We start from the raw sequence: 15000 nt of genomic DNA, 5'->3' as shown, positions 1-15000 counted from the left end.
CAGACCCGTGTAACGCATGCATTCTGAAAGTAAGCAACCATAAACCAACGAACAAACCAAGCTTCAGAATAAAATAGAGCAGGTTATCTTCAGCAGTAAGACCAGTTTACCATCAGGATCATTATCAGATTCACCAAAAAGATCAACTTAGACTGATTAAAATGGCATTTGCGAGCATCACAACATCATACAGTAAAGACGAATTTATTTCTCAACATTTCTGCCCAGTTTGTTCATCTGCGAAATGACACACAGCAGAAAGTGAGGTCTGATCTCGGGTTGCTCGGAGACGGGTGTCAGATACTTTCAGCCTTCTTCCGCATACATCTCGAGTTTCTGTAGACTCAAAAGAAATATGTTCTTGAAGCGTTGCTTGGTGAATTGAAAAAGTTGGATGAAAACATCAGCACTAAGAGAAACGCATACTGGAATCGGTTGCTAGACGTCAATTTGCCTCCAAAGTAAAATAAATTATTTTTCAATACAAAAAAGGTTATTATTTTTTATTTGTATCCAGAGCAAATTACAGAAGCGTCGTGTCTCAATTGAAAAGATATTTTCCTGCTAGCACAAACGGGCCGGATCTAAAACGAACGTAGAGTTATTATGAGACGGCACAGCAAAAAAAAAACAAAAAAAAAAACAGAAGATTTTTATTGTCTGTGGTTGAATAAGCGCCATAAGTTTTGTACCAACAACAAATTAGTGACTTTAATACCCTAAAAGTAGAAAAGGGACTTCGTCATGAACATCAGTCGTCACTCGATGCCTGCCAAAACCACGCAAACTCCCAGTACCGAACCCCATTTGGCCAGACATGGAGACGACAGAATTGAGAAAAATGCTCATTTAGATTTCCGTCATCTTTAATACGCTTAACACGTATAACACAAAAGCATTATGTGGTTTCTATTGCAAAACTGCTCATGCACACACACACACACACACCAAGATACACACCAAGGACTCACCTGAAATGTCCTGTCTGTACACGTCGGCTCATACCTTGTCTCTCTCTCTCACACACACACACACACACACACAGACACACACACACACGCGCACACAGCTTTTGTAGCACTCTGCTCTAACACACCCATTTTAATCACCGCCTTTATGAACACGTCCATAGTTAAGAATGATCCGTCGTTTACTGCTCTGGAGAACATCGTAATAATTAACGTACAAAATCTCATAATAGTAATCTGTCAGTTATATTAAAGGTCATTTATCACCGGTGCTTTAGTGAGTTTTGTTCTAGTTAGTTCCAGTAACAATCAGGCAACACTCGACTTCTCTGAGCGTTTCATATCGTGCAGCGCGTGAGCGTACCTCGGGCATAATGACGCAGGAATCTAAATTGGAGGCCGCGGTCAGTACCGAATTGATTGTGACGGCATCGTTTTTTCTTTCCAAGGGTGTAAACCCTTCGTGACTCGAAAGTCGGGATGAAAATAACGGCCAATCGAACTACAGCGCAATGTTTTGTTTTCTTTTTTTTCTTTTACCCAAACCAAGTAAGAGTCTCGATGACTTATTTCCTGTTAGTAATCGGTTCTATAATTGGTTTTATGGTTTAGGCTGCAGTTATATGAACAGTATGAAAAGTATAAAGCAGAGGCTCGGGCTGATCGGCTCAACTTTTCGTCCCAGAAAGTAGAACATAGGCCATATAACAGTGTTATTCTATTCTGTGACACAATTTTAACAGATCCCAACATTTTAAGGTGGGGTCTCCGTTGTTTGAGAAATGCTTCAGAAAACTGAGTCGGGACGACAAACAAAACAAAAACAAAACTAACGTGTAGCCAATGAGCAGAAAGGGGCGTGTCTTGTCAATATGGGCGGAGAGAGTGTTCAGTGCGCATGTGTGTCATTAGCAGAAAGCGGTTTTAACATTGACATGGAGAATAAAAACAAAGAAAGAAAGAGAAGAAAGGCTTACGATAAGGTAAGAAGTAGGACGTGTTAATATAGGATCAGCTTTCCAGCGCTGGAGAGAACTGAAGGAGCAGGAAGTTGGTCACATATTCACAGATTGGAGTTTCCTGAGTCAATAACTCCTGAGCTAAACACTGTTACTACACAAATAACACCTCTTTTCTATCGTAGTAATGTAGAGACGCAGCTACAACCGTGTTTTGTGTAGTAACAGTGTTTAGCTCAGGAGTTATTGACTCGGGAAACTCCAATCTGTGAATATGTGACCAACTTTACTTAAGACGCCGAGGCGCTTTTTTCCTTCTCGATAGGTGAGTAACGTTGGTTTTGCTTTGTTACACAGAACTAATAAATGCCTTTGTCCTTTACATGATTATGCTTGTGTGTCATTTTTGCTTGTTTGTTTATCTACAATCGTATCGTTCTTCACTTCAGCTATGATAAAGACACGTTTCTTTCCATTTGTTGCCTGGGTTACGTATGTATGTGTGGGCGGAGCTATCGATACAGGGGTGGGACCCATTTGGGTTAGGGGCGTGTTTGTTTTGGTGATTTCAAATGTCAACATTGGCTTTCAAACAACGGAGACCCCACCTTTAACATCATAACAATTCTTCACTGTATTTCCTACTGTAGTATTTATTACACAAAAGACAAAGATGGCTCCAAGAAGCACAAATGGTATAAAACAAAAAACAAGCCATAAAAAACCTATCACACATTCCTGAGATGTTGCATTGCAAAGGTTTTTTCATGATTGACAGCTATTTAGCATGCGAGCGTGTGTTTTTCAGGTGATGTCTCGCCGTGAGCAGGTAGCAGCCTACTGTTTTAAAAAGTACAGGAAAGGACACACTTCATCGGAGTCATTAGCTGAGCCTAGTGTGAGATTACGGCAACGATTTTCTTCTGTGTTGTATCTGTATAACAGGTGCAGAGGTAGATGGAGGCGTTTGTTTTACTTGTTTAGTGAAATGCAAAATGTCCATTAGTCTGTCCTTTCAGTATGTTAATTTGAGTTCTGATGTGATGTTGTGTGTGTGTGTGTGTGTGTGTGTGTGTGTGTGTGTGTGTGTGTGTGTGTGTAAATCTACGCTATCTATTCAAGAAAAGCCTGCGTGTGTGCGTCTTAAAAGGAGGATGAGTAACGATCTGTGACTGCACTGTCATTACAGCTCAGCTAATAATCAACCAACAGCCTTCACACTCACACACAAACTCCACATCTCTCTCACGCGCACACACACACACACACACAAACTCCACATCTCTCCACATCTCTCACACACACACACACACACACACACACAAGCACACACACACACACACAAACTCCACATCTCTCTCACGCGCACACACACACACACACTCACACACAAACTCCACATCTCTCTCACGCGCACACACACACACACACGCACACACACACACACACACACACACACACACACACAAACTCCACATCTCTCCACATCTCTCCACATCTCACACACACACACACACACACAAGCACACACACACACACACAAACTCCACATCTCTCTCACGCGCACACACACACACACACACACTCACACACAAACTCCACATCTCTTTCACGTGCACACACATTCACACACAAACTCCACATCTCTCCACATCTCACACACACACACACACACACACACACACACACATACACACACACACACTCACACACAAACTCCACATCTCTCTCACTGCACGCACACACACACACACACACACACACACACACAAACTCCACATCTCACACACACACACACACTCGCACACACAAACTCCACATCTCTCTCATTGCACGCACACACACACACACATGCAGACACACGCGTAAAGTTGTAAGCAAAGTGTGTGTGGTGCATATTTCAAGGTTAAAGACTTTTGAATGGTTTTGTTAGTGTGTGTTTGGGAAAGAGAAAGAGGGAGGGAGGGAGAGAGGGAGGGAGGGAGGAAAAAACTTATGAATTGGAAGAGCATTCAATTGATGTACTCACCAAGCTTGTCTTTCTATTTTAATTTTCTGTTTCGTTTTTTCTTCCTTTTCCCTTTCTTTCTTTAGACTGTAAGTAACAGTTTCTTTTTTTATTGACCACCATTTTTAATTAAAAAAGCATTATGAAACAGTAAAAATATCTTTATTTCTTCCTTTTTTTTTCAATACTTTTTTCCTACTCCCTCACAACCCTTCCTTCCCTAACCTACCCTTCCCTACCCTGTCGTTCCCTCCCCTTCCCCTAACGTACCAAGCCTTACCCTATCCTTCAATGCCCATTCATAACCTGTCTTTTCCTACCCTTCATTTGCCTTCCTATACACACACTGAACCTGGAATCTTTTAATATCTATCAGGACGACATCAGGACATCTATCAGGAAAAAAATCATATAAGATTTATATAAGTGCTTTATATAAGAACGTCTCTGTCTCTAAGTACAACAAACTTCAGTTCAGTAAATAGAGAAAAGTAAAGGACGACCTTTGTTGCTGGCTTTTGCCCTTTAAAATTGAATACACTCCTGGTAGTGTGTCTGTGTGTTTGAGGGATAGCGTGTGTGTTTGCGTGTGTGAGCATGCGTGTGTGTAGGTGTCCAAACAGGCGAGCATATCTTTATTGCGTAATGCTTTAAACTCTGTCTTTTGTAGCGCATTCCACTGCTCATAGCTACGGTGACAGAAACGTGTGTAAAAGAACTAGGGCACACATACTTGCCCGGTGTCCACTCACACACACACACACACTCTCTCTCACACACACACACACTCTCACACACACATAGCTGAACCAGCGTAATTGAACACTGGGGCACTGAGCTACATGTACAAGGAGTGCTTTGAGATCAGAGCAACAGGAGAGAGGAGTGTGGAAAGAGAGAAGAGTGACAGATGTGTGTGTGTGTGTGTGAGAGAGAGGGAGAGACAGAGAGAGAGGGAGAGGGAGAGACAGACAGACAGACAGACAGACAGAGAGAGAGAGGGAGAGACAGACAGAGAGAGAGGGAGAGGGAGAGAGAGAGAAACAGAGAGGGAGAGACACAGAGAGAGGGGGGGAGACCGATAGAGAGAGAAAAAAGAGACAGAGAGAGGGAGAGAGAGAAACAGAGAGAGTGAGAGACAGAGAGAGTGAGAGACAGAGAGAGAGAGAAAGAGAGAGAGAGAGGGGGAGAGAGAAACAGAGAGAGAGAGGGAGACACACACAGAGAGAGAGAGAGAGAGAGAGAGAGAGAAGTAAGAGTAAGTGAAGTCCTGACTTGTTGGTCCATTTGCTCTGTCCAAACCAGCGTCCTTGTTTTTATTTTATTTTTAATTATTTTTATTTTTTATAATAATAATTAATAATTTATAATAATATTAATAATAATATTTTTTATTATAAAAAATAATAATAATGATAATAATGATGGGTGTGTGGAAAAGAGGTGAGAATAAAAAAAAGTGTAAATATATGAAATTTTCCAACTCCAAGACATATCTTTACACACGATCCAGAACCTCCAACACGGTGTCATAAGTGCAGCTCTACAGCAGCCTCATCCTCATTATATTTGTATTTAAGCTAAACGGAGACTGAAGGCAGTTTCTGTAAATACTTTGCACAAGTTTGTGTTGTGACAGAGTTGCAAAGTTATGTAAGTTGTGGGTTAGCTGTAAAAGTTATGTAACTCTTCTGCTCACGTCTCAGGGTTCAGCGTTAAGCGTTTAGAGATTCGAGAGAGAACGAGATTCACTAAGAGGAAGACGCACAAAAGTTCTCTAGGATTAAGTAAGACATTAAATCGTGATTCTATACAATAACGCAATTATACATTAATACCATTACACTTAAAATGAGAGTATTTAGAACTTTAAGAACAAGTTAAAAGAGAGATCTTTTCTTGGAACAAATTGTTAAAATTATTTATTTATTGCAATTATAAAAAAAAAATAATAAAAAATAAAAACATCAACATTAGTATGGAGGGAAAATTGGTGCCTCGTAGAAAATTTTATTTATCAAAAGAATCATATATTCTGTTGAGCTGCTTGCAATTCTGTTGGTTTAACAAAACAGCCAGAGCAGTACAGATTTATTTATTCATTTGTTTGTTTATTTATTTGTTTGTGTGTTTATTTATTTAAATGACCAGACCTTACATTTACTCTTGTTCCCTAACTAACACATTTTACCAGATATGAAGAAAGCTGTAAAATATATCCAGTAAAATATAGAGTTTCCTCTCAGGTTAAAAGTTTGGGTGTCATCTTGGATAGCACACTATCTTTTAAAGCTCAAATTAATAAAATAACACGGATTGCATACTTCCGTTTGCGCAACATTAATCGTCTCCGTCCCTTTCTTTCAAATAATAATACTGCATTTCTCATTCACGCACTAGTCACTTCACGTATAGACTACTGCAACGCTCTTCTTACAGGTGTTCCCTCCATATTGCTACATAAGCTTCAACTGGTTCAGAATTCTGCAGCTCGTGTTCTCTCTAGAACACCTTATACTGATCTCCGGTCCATCAATTGCATTGGCTTCCAGTAAAATATAGAGTTCGGTTTAAAAACCTGCTACTCACTTATAAGGCACTTCATAATCTTGCACCACAATACCTTACTCAACTTCTCCAGGTTTACACTCCTTCACGCGCACTCAGATCTTCATCTTCAATTTCTCTTGTGGTACCTCGGATTCAACTTACTAGTTGAATCCGCCTATGGAATTCTCTTCCCCTCGATGTTCGCAATAGCGAGTGCTTGTTGACTTTTAAAACGCGTCTTAAGACTTATCTTTTAATACAGGCTTTCTTATAACATGTTTTATTGAGACTTAAATGCACTTTATATGTATATGCTGTTTGTTTATGTGTTTTGTCTTATGCAGTGACCTGTATATTGCTTGTAAGGTGACTTTGGGTGTTCTGAAAGGCGCCATGAAATAAAATGCATTATTATTATTATTATTATTATTATTATTATTATTATTATTATTATTATTATAAAATAATTAACCATGGAAAGCTTGACCATATTTTAATAGACTGCAGTCAGTAGTGACCACACACACACACACACACACACACACACACACGCACACACACACTACTGCAGGTGAGTCATCTAATTGCTGATGACAGTCTGTAATGATAAAATGAGTCTTTGGAGTCATCTTACACACACACACACACACACACACGCAGATGAGTTACAGGTTACACTCTTAAATTTTTTAGAATGGCTGATATTTAAAGTATAACAATGAGCCATGAGTTCTGTACTCACGTTTGTGTGTGCATGATTGTGTGTGTGAGTGTGTGAGTGTGTGTGTCTGAGTCTGTGTGTGAGTGTGTGTGTGAGTCTGTGTAAGAGTGTGAGTGTGTGTGAGTGTGTGACTGTGTGTGTGTGACTGTCTGTGAGAGACTGTGTGTGAGAGACTGTGTGTGAGAGACTGTGTGTGAGAGACTGTGTGTGAGAGACTGTGTGTGAGAGACTGTGTGTGAGAGACTGTGTGTGAGAGACTGTGTGTGAGAGACTGTGTGTGAGAGACTGTGTGAGATAGTGAGTGTATGTGTATAAAACTTAAAATTTATAATGAGCTTATTTAATATAATATAGAGATATATAATCTCTCTGTCTCTCTCTCTCTCTCTCTCTCTCTCTCTCTCTCTCTCTCTCTCTCTCTCTAAATCATTCATCATTGTTATGTTTTTTGATGTGATCGTATACAGTCTGATGATCTAGAAGGTTGTAGCAGTAGATTATAAAGCGTTCGTTTTCGGTATAATTAATCGGCTGCTGTCGTAACGATAACCCTGTTCGTTTTGGCACAAACTCTGTCTGTTTTAACCATAATGACACGGAGCAGATGGTCCTGTGTGTCGACGAGTAAACACTTGCACTTTATTACACTCCCCAGGCTGCGTTATTACTCCAGTGGTCGTCCGAATCCGACTCTGTATCTTCACCACACGCTGTTTAATCTGTCAGTCAAGCTGAAGTTCATTACTGCTGTGAACAGCTGCATTTTTTAGAGCTGGAAATTTCACACAATGTTGTTTGGAAAGAAAATCTCTAGTCACTAATTCTGAGTATCAGTTACTGTTGCTGTTACACTCGCTTATAATCTTTCTTTCTTTCTTTCTTTCTTTCTTTCTTTCCTTCTTTCCTTCTTTCTTTCTTTCTTTCTTTCTTTCCTTCTTTCCTTCTTTCTTTCTTTCTTTCTTTCTTATCCATCCCACCCTCCCAATTCTTCCCTTCCCAGTTACTGTTGCTGTTACACTCACTTATAATCTTCCTTCCTTCCTTCCTTCTCTTTCCAAATGTAAACATAATAAATAAAAACTTTGTGTGTGTGTGTGTGTAAATGCGTCTCACGTTTTCTGTGCCTAAATATTTCCCACTGTGCTGCTCGGCGGCCATGTTGGCTCTGCTCTTGCCCTGCGTGGTTACACAACTCCACTCACAGATGTGGCCCATGGCTGCTGTGCTGTGGTGGAGAAAGTGTGTGGGTGGGATACGGTTTGTACTTATTGCTGAGAGACGCTGCGTACTCCACCTTTACACCCTCATTTTACCATTTGTCCTTCTGTTGTTCTCATTCTTACTGTTTCATATCATCCATACAGACCGAGCTGCTTATACACACACACACACACACACACACACACACACACACACACACACACACACATACGTACTCAAAATTGATTTCTCCACGTTTTTTTTTAGAGAATCTGAATATTTGTGTGTGAGATCAGGAGATAGTGAAGGTGTTAGGATGTTTACGATCAGCCAGCACTTCCTTTCTTGCTTTCTTTCTTTCTTGCTTGCTTTCTTGCTGTTTCTCTCTCTCTCTCTTTAATAAATCCATTCACCTTCCTTCCTCGCTCCCATCCTTTTCTTCCTTCCTTTTTGTCCAAGTGTCTCTTTCTTTCTTTCTTGCTTTCTTGCTTTCTTTCTTTCTTTCTTGCTTTCTCTCTCTCTCTCTCTCCAATAAATCCATTCCCCTTCCTTCCTTCCTTCCTTCCTTCCTTCCTTCCTCTCTCCCATCCTTTTCTTCCTTCCTTTTTGTCCAAGTGTCTGTGTTTTTCTTTCTTTCTTTCTTTCTTTCTTTCTTTCTTTCTTTCTTTCTTTCTTTCTTTCTTTCCCATCCATCCATCCATCCATCCATCCATCCATCCATCCATCCACCCATTCGTGTGTGTGTGTGTGTGTGTGTGTATATGTATGTGTGTGTGTGTGTGTATGTGTATGTATGTATGTATGTGTGTGTGTGTGTGTGTGTGTGTGTGTGTGTGTGTGTGTGTGTGTGTGTGTGTGTGTGTGTGTGTGTGTGTGTGTGTGTGTGTGTATGTGTGTGTGTATGAGTATGTGTGTGTGTATGAGTATGTGTGTGTGTGTGTGGGCAGGGAGATCTTCCAGTGGTAGTCACTCAGAACACAGATTGTGAAGGATTTACAGTATAACAATAAGTATAATAGCTCTGTATGTGGGTCGCGTTTGTTTTTCACAAATCACCAGAGGGGTTTGGCTCTTAGTTCCTTTTTCTTTTTAAACACGAGTGACATTGCTTACCGAGTTCTCACCGAGTTCTCATCGAGTTCTCACCGAGTTCTCACCGAGTTCTCAAAGACATACACATACAATCAATAAAAATGTTAATGATATTTTGAGCTTTACCTGTATGAATTCTCATTAGATGATCTCATTTTAAATGAATTCAGTTCTCTTCATCTCTAACGCGTTATATCACTGAAACTGTGCTTGATCCCGGGTTGTCGTCATTCTAAACCCCTCTTTTAACCTCGTGCCAAACACGTACAATGTGAACCGATGCCGTGTAGAAGCTACATGCTTACAGGTGGATGAGGGGACACGTCGGTGCTCATGAGCTTTAACACTTTCATTGGCTGGAGATGTGTAATTAGTTCACAACATTTAATAGGAGATCAGCTCCATCTTCCAGGTTATTCCTGCATTATGACATGCTGATCGTTTTGCAAACGTGGAAATGTGCAATCGAACCACGGTTCCGAGGAATTCTTCAGCAAACGTGTGTTTATTGGCCATAAAAACACATGGATGTGAGCTAGCATTAGAGTCGAGTGATTCAGTGATTCAGTGAAGGTAGTAAACTTGAGCCAGGATCCGTTTTTTTCCCCTTTATCTGTTTCTCCTGATGGTTTGATTGCTTTGCATTCAGCTAGAAAGGCCATTTATACAAAGCCTTGCAGTTCCGCTATTCAGCTCTACACTGCTCTCTCTCTCTCTCTCTTTCTCTCTCTCTCTCTCTCTCTCACTCTCTCTATCTCTCTCTCTCTCTCACTCGCTCGCTCTTTCTCTCTCGCTCTCTCTTCATGTCTCTCTCTCTCCCACCCACACAGCGCATGTTGTTAAAATCAACTGGAAAATCTCAATCTCTCAAAAATCTTTCTCTCTCTCTTACTCTCTCTCTTTCTCTCTCTCTTTCCTTTTGTCCCCATCTGTCCATCTGCATCTTTCTGTCTCTTGCTTCTATGTCCTCTTTCTCAATTTCTCTTTATTCACGTTTTTGTAGATTTTAATAGTCAAAATAAAAAATAATAATTTTCTCTCTCTTGTTCTCTCGTATGTGCTCTCTCTCTCGTGTGCTCTCTCTCTCTCTCTCCTGTTCTCTCTCACTTTCTCGTGCTCTCTCTCTCGCTCTCTCTCTCTCTCTTTCTCGTGCTCTCGCTCTCTCTCTCTCTCTCTTTCTCTCTCCTGCTTTTATAGATGTTTTTGCAGATTTTACAGAGTTGTCTGTCTGGTTCTTTAAGGTTAGGCCTTTGTCTCTCCACATCCCTGCTATTATTTCCTCAGACCGCTGATGTCATCGAGCTTCCTGTCTCAGCGTCTTCTTTAAAGAGAAATGTACAAGAGTACTGAATATGTACTGTATAAACTTGGCCCATGATCTGCATCTGCATCTAGTAATCTGTGAAAGACCTTTGAACCTTTCCCTATCTATATATATATTTAATTTCATCTTGTTGACCGTGCTCATCCAGTCATGGAAACATGGCCTTGTGATGAAGTTAATCACTCCGCTCTAATGATGAGCAGCTTTTGTTGTCTCTGCACACAGACTTTGTGTTGTAGTGCCCTTTATCAAGATGTCCTGCTTGTCATTTAGGCAAAGCCACATCTTTTTTTTTATTTTTTATTTATGAGAGTGCACAAGCGACGCTTCGGATGACCGCAGGACGTGCGAGACCTCCGTCTTGTGTACACCTGCATGTAATTAAAAGCAAACATAATCCAACCTGTTCGATGGCGTGCTGATTAGATTTAGATTGGATTTTGGCCTGCTTCTTAAATCGAAGCCTTATTGAAGGAATACTCGAAGTTTCTCCCTGTTTGAGGAAAATGGCAGCCCGTCATCTGTGTGGACTGAACTGACTTTTTTTTGTGTCCGTGTTTCTTTTTTCCAGCAGGTGCAGCTTCCCTTTACTGAGCCTCATTGAGGGACTTTCTGTCTTTGTGCTGATGTGGCCACACACACACACCACAGACACACACACACACACACACACACACCACATACACACACACACACACACACACACACCACAGACACACACACAGAGAAGGAGGTAACTGTAAGACAAAGGGTGACAGAGAGAAAGAGAGAGGGTGAATGTGAGAGAGGCGGAGAGAGAAAGGGAGACAGGGAAAAAAGAAAGAGAGAGGGGGAGAGAGGGGGACAGGGAAAGAGAGAAAGAGAAAGGGGGACAGGGAAAGAGAGGGAGAGAGAAAGTGGGACAGGGAAAGAAAGAAAGAAAGAAAGAGAGAGAGTGAATGTGAGAGAGAGGGAGAGAGAAAGTGGGACAGGGAAAGAGAGAGGGAGAGAGAAAGGGGGACAGGGAAAGAGAGAAAGAGAGAGGGGGAGAGAAAGGGGGACAGGGAAAGAAAGAAAGAAAGAGAGAGAGTGAATGTGAGAGAGAGGGAGAGAGAAAAGGGACAGTGAAGGAGAGAGGGAGAGAGTGAATGTGAGAGAGCGGGAGAGAGAAAGGGGGACAGGGAAAGAGAAAGAGAGAGAGAGAGTGAATGTGAGAGAGCGGGAGAGAGAAAGGGGGTCAGGGAAAGAGAAAGAGAGAGAGAGAATGTGAGAGAGAGGGAGATAGAAAGGGGGACAGGGAAAGAGAGAGGGAGACTGTGAGAGTAAGGGAGACAGAAAAGAGGACAGAGAGAGAGAGAGAGAGTAGTATGAGTGGGAAAGAGAGGGAGAGATTTTTCTCGTCTTTCTCTTGTTTACATTTGCACTTGTTTTTCATGATCAGTATAAAAATGTTAGCAAGCAGTGAATGTAGCAGTAATGTTCCTGTAGTCCGAGTGACATTGAATATATATTTATATTTATATTTATATTTATATTTATATTTTTATATATATATATATTTGGTCATTTTAACTCTTTTTCTATATTTTTGAGAAATGATATATAACATGAAGCCTGATCGTTATTAGAAGAAATCTTGAAGTGATTGAGGGGAAAATATTTTACTATTAAATCCACTGTGTATTTTATACAAATAAAAGCCAGAAGTTCATCTTTTTTTAATAAATGTTTTTTTAATGTTTCCTTAAACCAAAAAAAAAACTTTTGCTTTTATATTGTTTATATTGTTGTTAATGTGCTATAAATGTCATGAACAGTGAAAACAACACAGAGGCTAATTGTTAAATGACTCGCAGGGAAAAGTTTGGAGTTAAGAATTTTCCACTCAGGATAATTGTTTTATGGTGTAAATACTTTTCATTTTTTATTACTCTGGTTTTTGTGAGCTTTTAACAGCGTGAGAGAGAGAGAGCGAGAGAGAGAGCGAGAGAGAGAGCGAGAGAGAGCGAGAGAGAGAGAGAGAGAAGAGAGAGCGAGAGAGAGCGAAGAGAGAGAGGAGAGAGAGCGGGACAGAGAGAAAGAGAGAAAGAGAAACTGAGAGAGGGAGAAGAGAGAGACAGAGAGGAAGAGAGAGAGACAGAGAGGAAGAGAGAGAGAGAGACAGAGAGGAAGAGAGACAGAGAGAGGGACAGAGAGCGGGACAGAGAGCGGGACAGAGAGCGGGACAGAGAGAGGGACGGAGAGAGAGAGGAGAGAGAGAGGAGCGAGAGAGGAGCGAGAGAGGAGCGAGAGAGGGACAGAGAGAGAGGGAGAAGAGAGAGAGACAAAGAGAAAGAGAGAGACAAAGAGAGAGAGAGAGAGACAGAGAGAGAGAAACAGAGAGAGAGAGACTGAGAGAGAGACTGAGAGAGAGACTGAGAGAGAGAGAGAGACAGAGAAAGAGAGAGACAGAGAAAGAGAGAGAAACAGAGAGAGAGAGAGAAACAGAGAGAGAGAGAGGGAGAAGAGAGAGAGATGGAGAGAGGGAGAGAGGGGGAGAGAGAGAGAGAGAGAGGAGAGGGACAGAGAGAGAGGGAGAAGAGAGAGAGAGACAAAGAGAAAGAGAGACAAAGAGAAAGAGAGAGACAAAGAGAGAGACAAAGAGAGAGAGAGACAAAGAGAGAGAGAGAGACTGAGAGAGAGAGAGACAGAGAGAGAGACAGAGAGAGAGACAGAGAAAGAGAGAGAAACAGAGAGAGAGAGAGGGAGAAGAGAGAGAGACGGAGAGATGGAGAGAGGGAGAGAGACAGAGAGAGAGACAGAGAGAGAGAGAGACACTGGTCGCAGATGGATTGGAAAGTTTTATGGCCTTCAGACAAAAGCAAGCGCTCACAAAATAAGAAAAGACCTCCTCGCTCTCTGTCTGTCTGTCAGTACAGTAATTCATTGTCCTTTTCATCTTTCAGGATTTTCTTTTCTTTCCTTGAGTGTTGGAGGTATCCGTGACGACCGTCCTGACGCTCCTCGTCCTGTTAACGTTCCCGCCATGGAGCTGCCGCCGCACTCGAATCTCTCCGTTCATCCATGAGGAAGACGAGAACGATCGTGTAGTAAAGAGGACCGAAGAGCATGTGGTGTCTGACAGAATGACTCAGTCAGGAGAAAAAACTTGTGTGTTTTGCAGTGGAACTTCATAGACACACACACACGCAGTTTCTATGGCTGCATTCGCATAGAGCCGTTGTGCTGAACCGAGTTTTGGTTTTTGCTGCGCTGTGATTGGCCAGGATGCCTGCGAAAGGGAAGTACTTACTAAATGAGCAGAAGCTGAAACAGGAAGCGCTTTACAGGAAGTTCTCCTGCATCAGCCAGTATCAGCCTCTGGTTTTGCTGCTCGGACTGAGCTTGCTCACGTGTGCTACACTGCTGGTGATCTTTTTCAGCCTGCACCTGGTAAGATCTACACAAAACACTAACACACACAAACATACTGTACGTACGTACGCATATAATTACACAAATATTCTCTGGTTTTTATTTGACTCGTCCTTTTATTCTTAATTTATTTTTTTAAGTGGTACATCATGGTATCACGTTTTTTATTTATATTGCTACAAAATTGTTTACAAAGCTGTATATTGCGTTCCATGATGCATCGCGTATCACAGAAATTCCTTCGAACGTCATGGTATTACTTTACTGTCATCTCTCATCACCTGTACTTATTACTGATGGATCAGGTTAACAGAACTGTGAGAGTAAACACTGTTCACAAGTCAGTCCTTCCAGGAGGTTTGCTTGAATTGGTGACATCACAAGCAGAGGATTCTTCTTTTAAACTCCTACCATAGAAGACACATATGGTAATGACTTTCTGTGAAAGCTGTTATCACACCGCCATCACACCGCCATCACACTGCCATCACACCGCCATCACACCGCCATCACACCGCCGTCACACCGGCATCACACCGTCATCACACCATCATCACACTGCCATCACACCATCATCACACCGCCATCACACCGCCATCAAAATGCCTTCACACCGGCGTCACACCGGCATCACACCGTCATCACACCATCATCACACTGCCATCACACCATCATCAAAATGTCATCACACCGCCATCTCACCATCATCACACCGCCATCACACCATCATCACACCGCCATCACAACATCATCACACTGCCATCACACCATCATCAAAATGTCAT

The 15000-nt window shown here is 41.6% G+C and overlaps 1 protein-coding gene and 1 long non-coding RNA gene across 3 annotated transcripts in view; one reads left to right on the top strand and one right to left on the bottom strand.

The window, feature by feature from the left end:
* The window catches only part of LOC132838796 (uncharacterized), a 3036-nt gene extending 2011 nt beyond the window's left edge, over nt 1-1025 (bottom strand). The window contains exon 1 of the long non-coding RNA XR_009647664.1: nt 972-1025. This is a non-coding gene — a long non-coding RNA (uncharacterized LOC132838796). The remainder of the gene's footprint in view (nt 1-971) is intronic.
* Nucleotides 1-15000, top strand: part of adcy7 (adenylate cyclase 7) — a 65419-nt gene that overhangs the window by 15918 nt on the left and 34501 nt on the right. For both annotated transcript variants that reach the window (XM_060859600.1, XM_060859599.1), the window contains exon 2: nt 13747-14233. In XM_060859600.1, the coding sequence (XP_060715583.1) occupies nt 14069-14233 (165 nt within the window). In that variant the 5' untranslated portion in view covers nt 13747-14068. The remainder of the gene's footprint in view (nt 1-13746; nt 14234-15000) is intronic.

This window comes from Tachysurus vachellii, chromosome 23 (assembly GCF_030014155.1).
Source record: "Tachysurus vachellii isolate PV-2020 chromosome 23, HZAU_Pvac_v1, whole genome shotgun sequence".
Taxonomy (NCBI): Eukaryota; Metazoa; Chordata; class Actinopteri; order Siluriformes; family Bagridae; genus Tachysurus; species Tachysurus vachellii.
Note: the sequence above shows the minus strand (reverse complement) of the source record. Positions and strands in the feature narration are given on the sequence as shown.